At 36.4% G+C, this 13,116-nt stretch overlaps 1 protein-coding gene across 4 annotated transcripts; it reads right to left on the reverse strand.

Annotated features, from left to right (window-relative positions):
• Positions 1 to 388: 388 nt before the first annotated feature.
• On the reverse strand, positions 389 to 5,314 carry LOC120089033 (alpha/beta-Hydrolases superfamily protein). Of its 4 annotated transcripts, none has more exons than XM_039046470.2 (8): positions 4,926 to 5,314; positions 3,726 to 3,855; positions 2,970 to 3,249; positions 2,707 to 2,835; positions 2,576 to 2,625; positions 1,934 to 2,031; positions 1,565 to 1,852; positions 389 to 1,088 (listed from the first exon to the last, which is right to left on the reverse strand). In XM_039046470.2, the coding sequence occupies exons 1-8, from the start codon at positions 4,974 to 4,976 to the stop codon at positions 666 to 668; spliced, it is 1,449 nt and encodes a 482-aa protein (XP_038902398.1). In that variant the 5' UTR covers positions 4,977 to 5,314; the 3' UTR covers positions 389 to 665. The 4 variants fall into 4 exon arrangements, with proteins under 4 accessions (XP_038902398.1, XP_038902393.1, XP_090164924.1 ...); XM_039046465.2 differs by having other exon boundaries at positions 389 to 1,148; positions 4,926 to 5,304; XM_090308798.1 differs by having other exon boundaries at positions 2,970 to 3,271; positions 4,926 to 5,271.
• Positions 5,315 to 13,116: the final 7,802 nt, after the last annotated feature.

The raw sequence follows: 13,116 nt of genomic DNA on the forward strand, positions 1-13,116 counted from the left end.
TGGCCATTTTTTTAAAACAACATTTTGTCATTATATGTAGTTACAATTTTATTCTTTCATGTAAAACAAATTAGATTTTTAATTAGTAATTATTGTATTTTATATATTATCTACATAAGGACATTTAAGATTTTGAGTAGATTTTCCATCTAAATTTGAAGATAGTTTTTTTTAGAACAACTACTATAGGAATGAAAGATCAAACCTCCAACATATAGATAAAAAAATCATATTAATTACCATCGAGTTAAGCTCAATAGTTAATGAGTACTCATAACATCAAATTACGGTTAAATTATCTCATAATTATGGTTAAGTTGCACATAAGAGTAAAAAATAAAAATAAAAATGATAATAGCAAATAGGCCAAAAAAGGAAGAAGAACAAATAAATTTAAAACTCAGTCGGCCTGCCCTTATTGAATGGCATAAACGAAGAACCTGCTTCACCACTGTTTTATTGCTTTTCAAGCATCGCCTATTTTATCTATCTAATTTGCTATCTATGGATTCATCGCCGCTTTAATACTAGAATTATCGCAACCCATCAAAAGTAGTGATCTCACAAGCCAAATTATATACACAACAAATTCCATTGCGACCTACTCATTATACTTGGGAGAATGAAAATTGGAAGTGAACAGAGACGATATCATATCAATGCTATTATTCATCTTTATTCGTCAACTGGTGCCTTTTCTTTTGCCCAACCTCAACAAGCAATGTCAAAAGTGCCTCGCACACCTGAGATGCATCTGCTTCGGACGTGTCATCATTGAGAGATGAATATACCATCCAGGCATGGTCTAGCTTACGTTTTGGACGCACCACAGTGGATCCGGGGACTTCAGCATCACGGCATGTTACAAGTCCGTCACTCTTCTCGCGGTAACGGATCTGCAGCAGCTGGGCGCAGGCTGCCATTGCAGCTCCCAGGGGAATCACTACAGGGAGTTTTGCAGCTTGAGCAGTAGAGAGTGGGGCTGGTAATTCTGCATGAGCAACACGAGACAAGGTGGCCATAACAGCAGGTGAAATGCTGGCTTCGGTGTGGAATGATACCACAGGGAGTTCTGCTGGCAAGTGGTGCTGCATTAAAAAAATTTTCCTCCTCTCATACGTTAAATCTTCGAGAGCTTGCATGTCTCCCTAGATAGAAAGCAAACAAATCATCTATAATTTTTTTTTCCGTTCAAATTTCAAGTACGCATTTGGAGTCTAAGCTATACAAATCATCGTTCTAAAAACATTGATAAAAGAGGGCTCCTGCTGTTTGAAATTTCTTCTTTTAAGTAATAGTTAGGCTAGCAAATAAGAACGAGAAGCTACAGCCAAAGAACAAGAGATAAATGTGATGTTATATAAAGCCCATGACATACAAACAAGATAGCTAGAATATGCATTTATCTGACAGAGAGGAAGTTTTTTATTAAAAAACATCGATACTTGTAAAGTAAGCTGCAACTTCAATTCGCCATAAATTTAGGAATTTTGCCAATAGAGAGGGAGTCCATATTTGCATATTTTCTATGAAAGAATCTCCAAAACAATTTGCCTTCGCATACCTTGATCACTTTACAAATCAAAATCTCCATAAGCTTCCGTACGTTCACATAGTCACCAAGCTGTCCTTCCCGCAAGATATCAGATGCTATTGGACTGCCGCCGTATGGACTTTGAGCTAATGCCAAGCCCGCAACCTTTTCTCTCAAATCAGACCAATACAATGATAAGGCAGCTGCTGCATCTACTCCCCCTTTGCTGTGCCCAAGAATTAATACACGTTTTCCCGAACCCCAATATATTTCTTCAACGTAGTCTTTGATCTCTCTTGCATTTTTCTCCACTGACGCCTGATTATAGATTTTTTATTGTTTAACATGATGGGAAGAGAAATACAGAAAGGTAAAAAATTCAAAGCAAATAAAAAATACCTCGCTATGAATCTTGGCAATATGACATGCCAGACCCATCTTTGAGAATTTCGTTTTTGTATCAACAAAATACAATGGTCCATGGTTGCTGAAAAGGCCTATCAGTTACATGTATTACAGCGGCTGAACCAGGTAAGTATGTTTTCAAGCAAACCACAAAAGCATCTAAAGAAAACTCAATGTTTAAAGAAGTGTTCCCTTACCGCATATTAATATTCAATTACAACAAAGAAACCTGGGATTTAAAACTAGATCTGGCATAAACTAGATCTGGCATTGTCAAATCACAATTCAATTTTGACACTTCTATAATTAAACTTTGTTCCAGAACCTCAAATTTTTTTAGATTCAATCTTCTCACTTTTAATTCAACATCATGAACAATTTAAGTTCTGTGTTTCCGAATCTAGGATTTGGTGACCTTGCCTTGATGACCAAAAACAGAGTTATGAGATATAGTTCCCCATGAGATAACGTGACTTTAAGTCTACAATACTGTCCTTGGGCACTTAAAAAGAATCAGAGTTCATAACAGGCTTAACACAAGGTTGCAACTTAGTTTGACCAAATGATTCAGAGATGCCCAATTCACATGCACTGTCAAATATCAACTAACAAAATTAAGTAAATAGCAAAATTTACCTGGAACCAGCAAGTAAACCACTGAATTAGGTAATCTGTGAATACCATGCCTGACAAAAAGAGATGTGAGGCCACGATGTATTTATGCAGATAACTAGTAGAAAAGCAATGGCAGCTATCACTCATAGTACCTGATGTCTTCCAAAATTTCCACAAACCTCTCAGTTCCATCTTCAACCGGCGGCATTCCAGATGCACTTTGAAGCCATCCTATATCATCTGCAGATCCGCGTACTGTCCTCAGAGCCCGATCAATAAGGCTGAATGAGATTGAGCATTACAAATGAAACAAACAAAAGAAAGGAATTAAGTTATATGTACCAAACTAAACAAAGTTTAGCCCACACCTAAGATTCCCATTGGGTATATGTATTTCAGTTTAACAAAACAATACCCTTGAAAAATTGACATGCCATTCCGACCAGTATTATTTGACAATTGGAGACCACCATTGTGGCCAGATGACTCTTCAACTGTGGTCCTTGAAACTTCAGTATGTACAGGTGGAGCTTTGACTGCAGGTTCACGTGGTTCAGAAGTTATTGGTTGTGTAGCACTAGACTTTTGATTTCCCCTGGTTCTGGATGGCGTTTCTGCAGGCTCTCTGGAAGAAAACATCACTAATTCCTCTTCGTGTAAAGCAGAATTCCTAGGTTCTCTAAGGTCAGGGTCAACTGAGACCAAATCACCATAAAACTGTCAGAAAATTAGTAAGAATGCCATGGAAATGTAAAACAGTGGTCAATATAAAAAAAGTAAGACATAAAATCATTAGCACTTCTAGAGCCAGGCTTGGTTAAATTGAAAACATCATAATAACCATTAATAAAAAGGTAATGAGCAAAAGAAACTATAAAATAACCATAGAAGTAAAAACACAGAAGAGAATGAACCAGAAAATAGAGAATTATTGTAAATACAAAATAATTTTAGAAAAGGGCACACACGTACAGGCAGGTTGTAGAAGGTTCTAAGAGTCAACAAATCAACAATCAGATGAGCAAATTTTGAAAAGGTTTGTAAGAGTTTCAAACCGATGGAATAATTTACACATGCACAAGCAGGTAAATTCAAGAGTGACCTAAGATAAAGGTAGTTGAAGAGATGAAAGACAGTAAGAGAAACACGAAAGAAACGGAAAGATAAATACCCGAAGAATCAGAAAAACAGCTAGTAAAGTATGAAGTTGTTTGTGCCACATAAGAAGCAGCCTCGTTGAGAACTGGTACAGAAGTAAATAGCTGAGGAATAAGGCCCTCAATCAAACCATCATTCTCTTCCTGAGAAAGAGGAATTGTTCAGAGGCTATATATTTATATTATATTATATATACACACATGTATATATAAAGAACACATAGTTGACAGTTACTTCCACCCAGAATTAAATAATTTTTGTCAAGGATATTGACCATATCTGTGAACTACAGGGTAGTAAGTTCCAATAGCGGACAATACATCAACCACCAAAAATTCAGCATCAAGTAAAACAAAGAAGGACCATATAAATCAGCCAGAGAGGTCATCATAAGGATGAGCATTTTATCATGCTTAAATATAAACAACAGTCGTATGAACAAAACAAGCATTCCCAACTCTACATTTATATTTGTGGAACATTATTTTACGAGGGAAAAAAAACAATTAAACCATCAGGTAGAAGCAAAATATTTCAGACTTAACAAAGGAGGTAAAAAAGATGCCAACAATTATTGCATTTCTATCAGACTTCTTGAAAATGAATTATATGTTATGCAAACCGTTTATGATGTTTCATAAATGAGATAATAAGTTAATTTTTCAATTATTAATTTCTCCTGACATTAATTTCGAGAAGGAATTATGATGCCAATGGTCCAAACCTTGATTCCAAGTAACTCACTCATCCATCAATAGAAATCCCACATTTTTCCCCTCAATACTTATCTTCATTTTTTGCCCTTGCATTAAGTTATATCAATTTTTACGGGAAACGAACTTCCATCAACTATGAAATATCTTCTGCTTCCAAATTTCTGGTTTCTATTATTTCAGTAAGTGTACCATTTCATACAATTGTTTGGTTCTTCAATTCGAAGTTTCAAAGCCTCATAAACTTTTAAATCAATTAAGAAAAGCGAACAATGAAAAAACATTCCTAAACCTACCGACACTAAACTACCATATCAACTGATTATTTTCTAAACGGCAAAAATAAATGCAATAAACTCCTATAAACTAAACGATCTCGCGCAGATGACAATATTACGAATTCACAAAATCTGCAACTTCCCTCGGAATTAAAAGCATAAAAATGATACAAATTGCAGCGCACAGGAAAACTAGGACGATTCACATAATGCATAACTTACCACTGATGGATTGCGTGATTCCCCTCGTTTCGTAATCCCGCTCTCCCTCATCCTTGAGAAGTGCGCCTTCGTCAATTAACCGATTGATTTGGGCTGAAGAAGTGAAACGGAATCAACGGATGAAGAAATCTAAATACTATTTCGGAACAAACGAATTGAATTTGAAATTCAGTTCGACGATACACGAATTATGACGCAATGGAAACCACAAACAGGTGAAGGATCAAGATTCAAGACTGCCGTGAGGCTAATGATTTACGTGGGAGGTAAGTCATGGATTGGAGGGGCCTACGCTGCTCGAGTCTGGGAAATTATGTCATCCTAAAAAAAATAAAATTGAGTCGTTAATGGTACTTTCGACGTCTGTCCCCGTTTGTTGGCGAATTCGTACCATTTTATTGTGCATGATTTTCTTAAATAATAATTTTATTACTAGGTGTGCAAACATGTCTCGTATCTCATAAGCTTGCATTTAAGGTTTTTTTTTTTTTAAACCTCAATTCGTTTAGGTCGATTTGACAACTATTTCATTTGTTTAGTTTTTATTTTAGAAAATTAAGCTTATGCTCTCCATTTCTCACCATCATTGTAATAATCAACTGCCAGATTTCGTTGTTGTGTCATGGTAATCTCACTGCCTTGAAAGCAAATTTCAGCACGATCTCGGTGCTAAATCGCGTAATTCGGTTGCTCCAAGGTTAACATGACTCCCTAATTCAAATGTGTGTTTGCCGAAACTAGGAATGGAATCGACCAGAAAAGAATGTTCAGAACAGTGCTTTAAAGGAGAGGAGATAATGATAATTGTTCTGTCTCCAACCCTATATATATAGGACAAGTGGGAGATTGTTGGGGTTGATGCCCCAAATGTAGTGGTTTCGTAGTTTGTAATTTATTTGTACAAACAAATTATTTATTTAATAAGATAAAGTGTTGTTTTAATGTAGCTTAAACATTAATGTGGTAACATACATGTAGATCATGTTTGAGTGATAACCTAAAAAGTTTGTAGTAGATGGATAAAGTTGGATACCTTATCCTAGTGACACTATAGATACAGCTCGCTTTGTAAGTGTTACAATTATTCTAAAATGTTATAAATGATATGATCCTGATCATTCATATGAGTGTGGTTATCCTATACAAAGAGTTTATATAAGATCGAACCACGAAATGTTTAGGGTTATCATAGATAGTTTGACCTTAATCCTAAGTTAATTGTGAACTCCTACCTATAAGGGCGGTCATTTGATATGCATGGGTGAGAATGGCCAGTTTCGCCGACTCAATATGTCTACCATTTTGGGGGTTCGTCCAAGTGAAGAGTTGGGAACGCAACTACACAAGAAGAAATTCACGCATTCTCGTTATTGGGGTAAGTAGATAAATTGCTTCCATGAGGATTGATTCCGAGTCTTGAACGGTGAGACATCTCATCCTCTCACTAACCAGGGAGGGGTCTGGTTATAGTTAGACTATGACTAATTGTTAATTAGAGGGATCAATGGTACTTGAGAAGTTAGTAACTATAGGGGTAAAACGGTATTTGTGATCCAACTGTAGTTACGAGTAATTTATGAAGGGTCAACTTACGGTTGATTAGTTACACCCAATAGACATAAAAATATATCTACAATGCAAATAGTGCAATTGTCGGTGTTTAGTAAAGTAACCGACAGTTAATGAAGGTTGATTAATTTAATTAGAGAGTTTAATTAATTAATTTCATATTATTGAAGTTTCTAATTTGTATGTCCATAAAGTCTCCTTACTAGCTCAATAAGGGTTAATGAAATAAATAAAAACTAATTATTGCATGTTAAAGTATACATAGGTAAATTATAATAATTATAAAATAACCTAAAGTAGTGATATGCTTCATGCAATTTTATTTCATTGCTTAACATACATAACACTTATATACTAAAGTAATGAAATAATTAATAACATACATCCATCCATACATTAAAACTATATATTATAACACTTATCATATAAATGATGCATGACTATGTTATTAATGCATGCAAATATATATTATAACATTTATATTATATGATGCATGGTCATGCTATAAAACTAAATTATGCAACTATATATTATAACATTTTTAATATAACGATGCATAATCTATGGTGGGATTTTACTATATGGCATACATTATGACATATAAACATATAAAATAAATCATACATCATTTGCATACTTTAAAACAATTATTGAATTGGGACTGGACTCCTACATAATTAATTAAATTAATATAACACTTATATTATTTTAATTAATTAAAAAACAACTAACTATTACAAAGTAATAGTCAATCGGTTCAAAACAGGCGAACGGGATCTTGAACCACACGAATCGGACCGCCCAGCACCCGAACCGCTCGAACCGGACGCGAACCAATTGCAACTCGAACCGAACCGCATGCGAACCAAAAAAAATTCCATCTCAGAGTGTTGCGTTGTGACCTAGTGTTGTAATGCTACGAAAAATTCTTCCATTCGTCGTTCGCAGCGTTGAAACGCTACTGTACAGTTGCGAATTCTCGATTTCCTCCGATTTTGGTCTCGTTTTATCCAAAAATCCACCAAAAAAATCACGAATATCTCAATATCAAAGAAATACATACTCTGTCACAATTAATGCCCAAAAACAAAGGACCCTTACAAACCAGTTTGTAAAAAATAAAAAAGAAAAAAAGAAGAAGAAGAAGAAGAAGATATATCTAAAAAGGTCCAATCCCGAAACATCCAAAAATTGAAACCATTCATAATCATTCATCATATGAAAATAAACATAATGCAACTCACTAATAGATCTGTAAAATCAATTCTTGAACAAAAAAATTGGGACAAAAAAATCACTGCTCTAGTACCAATTAAAGAAACTATGAAGTTCCGTAGCGAAAGCGAAGATCGTCCCAATTTTTATTTTCACATAACAATGAAATAACATAACATACAACATCCATTAACTATCAATTACTCCACTAAAGACCAACAACTACACTCTTTGCACTATAGATATATTTCGATGTCCATTGAATATAACCAATCAACAATGCAATGACCTTTCACAAATTACTCCTAAATACAGTTGGACTAAAATTACCATTTTGTCCCCTAATTACATTTAACTTCTTAAGTACCGGTGACCCCTTTAATGAACAATAGGTCATAGTCCAACTATGACCAAATCTCTATTAGGCCAAGAGAGGGTGTGACACCACATTGTTTAAGCCCTAGAATCGGCCCTCAGGGGAACAATTTATCTACTTACCCAGACGTTAGGGAATGAGTGAATTTCGTCTTATGTAGCTGTGTTCCTAACTCTCCAGTTAGACGAATCCCTAAAATGGTAGGCATAAGTTGGTGATCTGGTCACTCTCACCCATACAAATCAAAGAATCGCCTTCAAAGGCAGGAGTTCACATTCAGGATTCAAGTCATGTCACCTATGGTCATCTTGGTGAAATGTAAGTCTCTATTATGAACGGTGCTATATAATAAAACTAGTCATTTCATGGTCTGGTCTTATACAAACTCCTTTGTATAAAACACCATCGCTCACATGTCTCTACATAAAGGATTAGAATCAGATCATTTGTAGCACTTTACAACAATTGTAACATCTACAAAGCAGGTCATATTCGTAGTGTCACCAGGACAAGGTACCCAACCTTATCCATCTACTATAGACCATTTAGGTTATCACTTAAACATGATCTACTTACATGTCTCTACATACATGTTTAAGCTACAAAAAAATAACCTTGGATGTTAGTTTATTGGTTTGTGGGTTAATGCTATTAAATATCGAATAAAATATCTCATATTTTATTATATAAAGAAAATTGTTCGTACATTACAATTATAAACTACAAAAGCCATGAGATTTAGGGCATCAACCCCAACAATATTATCTTTCAGGCATGGATCTGTATTATCTAAGGAATAATATTCTAAGACACCTCAAGAAGTTGAGGAAATGAGATGGATCCCTTATGCATCGCCTGATGTATGTAATGTTATGTATTGGACTTGATATTTGCTATGCAGTAGGGATTGTCAGCGCATATCAGTCCAATTCATGATTAGATCATCGAACAACCGTTAAAACCATTATCAAGTATCTTTAGAGAACAAGGGACTATATGCTTATGTATGGGTCTAAGGATTTGATCCTTACAAGATACACTAACTCCGATCTTCAGACTAATAGGGATTTTAGGAAATCCACATCAAAATTAGTGTTCACTTTTAATGGAGAAGCAGTAGTTTGAAGAAGCATAAAGCAAGGTTGCACTACTGACTCTGCCATGAAGACAGATTATGTAGCGGCTTGTGAAGTTGCCAAGGAGGTTGTCTGGCTGAGGAAATTTCTTACTTATCTGGAAGTTGTTCCAAACATGTCAAAGTCAATCTGTAACACCCTGAATTTTGTTTGTAATGTAATTTCAGTACTTTCTATTATTTGAGAACATTTTTTATTTTTTTATTTTTTGGATTTTAAGATACATGAATTTAAATTAGAGTTAATGTCAGAAATTGATTTCATTTTGAATGGGGTTAGTTAAATTCTTTTTTAATTGGAAATTGTGAGGGAAAAAGGGATTAGAAATTTAAGGAAAAGAATAAAATAACATAAGATAAAATATAATAGAATAAAATAAAGTATTTTATTTTATTCTTTTATATACATTATTTTCTTCTTCTCTCCCTCATCCTTCTCCTTAGCAACCAAGACCCCCTACCCTCCCCCCCGTTTTCTTTATTCCTCTTCACATGAACCCTAGCGCCAACCCCGGTCCTGCCACCGTTCATCAACCTCGAAGCGGCGCTGTCCGCCGTCGTTTTATAACTAGTAGAAATACAAGTTATTAAAGCTCAAATAAGTAAAACAATGAGAGAATGTGATGGTAAAATAAGCAATATCATGTCCAAAAGCACTAAACTGAAAGAAATTGCGATCGCAAGCGCCTATCACATAAAAATAGTCAATTTACTTATTTTGTGCAGGAAAAATGCGATGGCGAAGTGAAAATGTGATCCAAAAGAACAAGGCATTAGCGCGCTTGAAGATTGGGATCGCAAGTCATGTGATCGTATGCGATTGTGAGAAGCTTTTTAAAAAGGTGGCAGTATAAAGACTACGCATCAAGGTGACAACATAATAAATCACGATGGGACGGAAAGCTAATAACGGTCGAATCCGAATTTAGTTGACAAGCTGTTAAAGTCACACTGTAGCAAGTACACTCAACTTTCGGTGACCAATAATCGGTGCATCAAAACAGGGGAATTAATTTCGCCCATTATTGCAATCATTAGCAAGAAAGACTGTTTCACCTTGAGCTCTATAAATACCGAAGGCTACCAGTGTTAAAGGGTTAACAAGCTCGAAGTTAGTGTTTTTAGAGAGAGTTAATCTATTCACACACATAGTCATACTTAGAGGACGGAGAAGAGCAAGGAGACGAGGAAGCCGAGAGATCATTCTCGGACAACTCGAGAGACTGCTGGAAAGTGTTACAAAGGAGGGAAGGCCAACACTTGCGAGAGCAATAATACACATCGAGAACAGAGTTGGAGTGAAAAATAGCAATGTAAAAGGCCACGGGAAGCAAGACATTGCTTACCGGGCTTCTTATCTCTCAATTCCATTTGTTATTTTGTATTCAACACTTTATTTATAGAAAATGGAAATCTCATTTCAATCTATGTTCAATCTCTCCATATCACGCATGAGTAGCTAAATTTCTGAATGGGTTGAGAAGTACTTAGCTATCATGATTTAAGATTTACATTTTATGCGATCATCTTGTCTTATGTATGCATCATTCACCCTTTAGATATAATTGAGAGAGTAGTCTAAGGATAGAATCTAGACTTGAGAGAGTAAGATTAGAATCCAGGCTTGAGAGAGTAGGATTAGAATCACATAAGCAAGAAATAGAAACTTAGACATAAGTTCTATTGCTATCTACACATTGCATGCGCCCTAGAGATAGGAATGATTGTATGCGGTCACCTTGTTTTATGTGTGCATCATTCATCATTGCATAGACAAGAATAGAGGCTTAGACATAAGTCATATCGACTGTTTCGTATACACATCGCATGCGTCCTAGAAATAGGAATCATGGCATTTTGCATTAAGAAATGACGTGCTGTTATTTGTGTGTAGCATGATCGCATAACTTGTGCACAATCTTAAGGAATGTTAGCTAAAACCCTTCTCAACCCCTTCATCACATACTCATTGTAACTCTACGCTTTTATCAACTCTGCGTTCAACTCCGTTGCATAGGAAAAAACCTTGATCAAAACACTATCCACCTCATTTGTTTTTACTACCGTAATAGAATCAAAGTGTCTGTCGCATATTTACTCAGTAGTCCCTATGTTCGACCCTAGACTTACCAGGAAACCTAGGAAGGTTTATACTTGGGCCTTGTTAGGGAAACTTGCATGTTCATCGCATAACACATATCATCGAAAACTCACATCATAACGCATCATAATTACATGCATCAGTTGTCTGAACCCGCAAGATCTGAATCCGAACGCTAGCCATCAGCTCTTTGTGTCAGGTGTGAGTGCCTCTAGTCGCCAGTCGCTTACTATCAAACCAGTCACGCTGCACCACTCCTTGCGCCCCCATCCACTGTGCAGCCGCCGCTTGTCGTCAGACCCGCACGCCGAAGTTGTCTCTCGCCTTAGTCGCCCTTTGCGCAACCATCTACGCCGCCGCACACCCACGCCGCCAGTCCAGCCATCAATTGCTTCTCAGATCTACTAGCGCCCATCAGTTTTTGCCAGTCGATCACTGTCTCGTGGGTTTTTGCCGGAATCTTGGATTTGGGTAAGATCTATTTTATAAAGTTTTGGGTAAAAAATGGGATACCCATTAAGTTTGGAATGAAATCTAATTTATCTTAATTATATTTTTGGTTTTAGATTTGAGTCTGGGAAACTATTGAAGCGACTATCCAGTGGGTTCGAGATCGTTTTCGGCAAGTGTTTTGATGAGATTTGTGGTTTCTATGGTTATTCTTGAAAACCCACTTGGATTTGGGTAGCTTGGTTTGAAATTAACCCTTTAATCTTAAAATTAAAATTGGTTAACATTTAGGGATTTATCAAAGTATTTTATTCAGGATAAAATAAAGTTTGGATTACTGATCATGTGGACCTAATCTTGAGGTAAGTAATCTTACTACTAAAACTGCCCACATTCTAACAATATAGTTATGATTTACTAAGGATTGTTGATGGTTTGATGTTTATGTATGCCTTGCTGAAATGAGGATTTAAAAGACTAGATGCACATAGAGATATTTGAATGCTAGCATGATTTGAGTATATTATTATTCTACGAGATTCTATTTGATCTGAGGATGATGAGATGTATGTTCATGTCATAGAACCATGTTATGATGCCTATGATGTTGCAATAGTAATAACGTCCTCAGTGTTAATTAGATACCCATTAAAGGTTGTGTTTCCTTCAGGATTCACTAGAGGTGGTGGTTTCCTTTGGGGTCCACCAGAGGTTGTGTTTCCTTTGGGATTCACGAGAGGTGGTGCTTTCCTTCGGGATTCATCAGAGGTTGTGTTTCCTTTGAGATTCACGAGAGGTGGTGCTTTCCTTCGGGATTCACCAGAGGTTGTGTTTCCTTCGGGATCCACGAGAGGTGATAGTTTCCTTTGGGATCCACCAGAGGTTGTGTTTCCTTCGGGATCCACGAGAGGTGATAGTTTCCTTTGGGATCCACCAGAGGTTGTGTTTCCTTCGGGATTCACGAGAGGTGGTGCGTTCCTTCGAGATTCACTAGAGGTTGTGTTTTCTTCGGAATTGACGAGAGGTGGTGCTTTCCTTCGGGATTCACCAGATGTTGTGTTTCCTTCGGGATTCACAAGAGGTGGTGTCTCCTTCGGGGTTTACCAGAGATTGTGAGTCCTACGGGACTTACTAGAGGTAGTGGGACAGTAAGATGAAATTCAAATATCCATGTATATATGTGTCCCATGAGAACTAGGGGAGTGCTTACGTCCCACTAGAGGTAGGCATCTAAAGAACATAGATGCCTAGCCTGACCCCAGTAGTGGGGTTACTGAGTGTTTTATACTCATCCTTTCTCATATTGATGTTTCAGGTAAGAGTAGGGATGCACCGGTGAATGACA

Source organism: Benincasa hispida, chromosome 1, assembly GCF_027475165.1.
Source record: "Benincasa hispida cultivar pf3 chromosome 1, pf3_genome.v1.1, whole genome shotgun sequence".
In the NCBI taxonomy this organism is placed as follows: domain Eukaryota; kingdom Viridiplantae; phylum Streptophyta; class Magnoliopsida; order Cucurbitales; family Cucurbitaceae; genus Benincasa; species Benincasa hispida.

Coding starts and splice junctions, on each gene's coding strand:
- LOC120089033 (XM_039046465.2), bottom strand. CDS start 4,976: ATGAGGGAGAGCGGGATTACGAAACGAGGGGAATCACGCAATCCATCA. Junction 2,836..2,969: donor GGCATGTCAATTTTTCAAGG/GTATTGTTTTGT, acceptor AATCTCATTCAG/CCTTATTGATCGGGCTCTGA. Junction 1,149..1,564: donor TGATTTGTAAAGTGATCAAG/GTATGCGAAGGC, acceptor CTTTCTATCTAG/GGAGACATGCAAGCTCTCGA.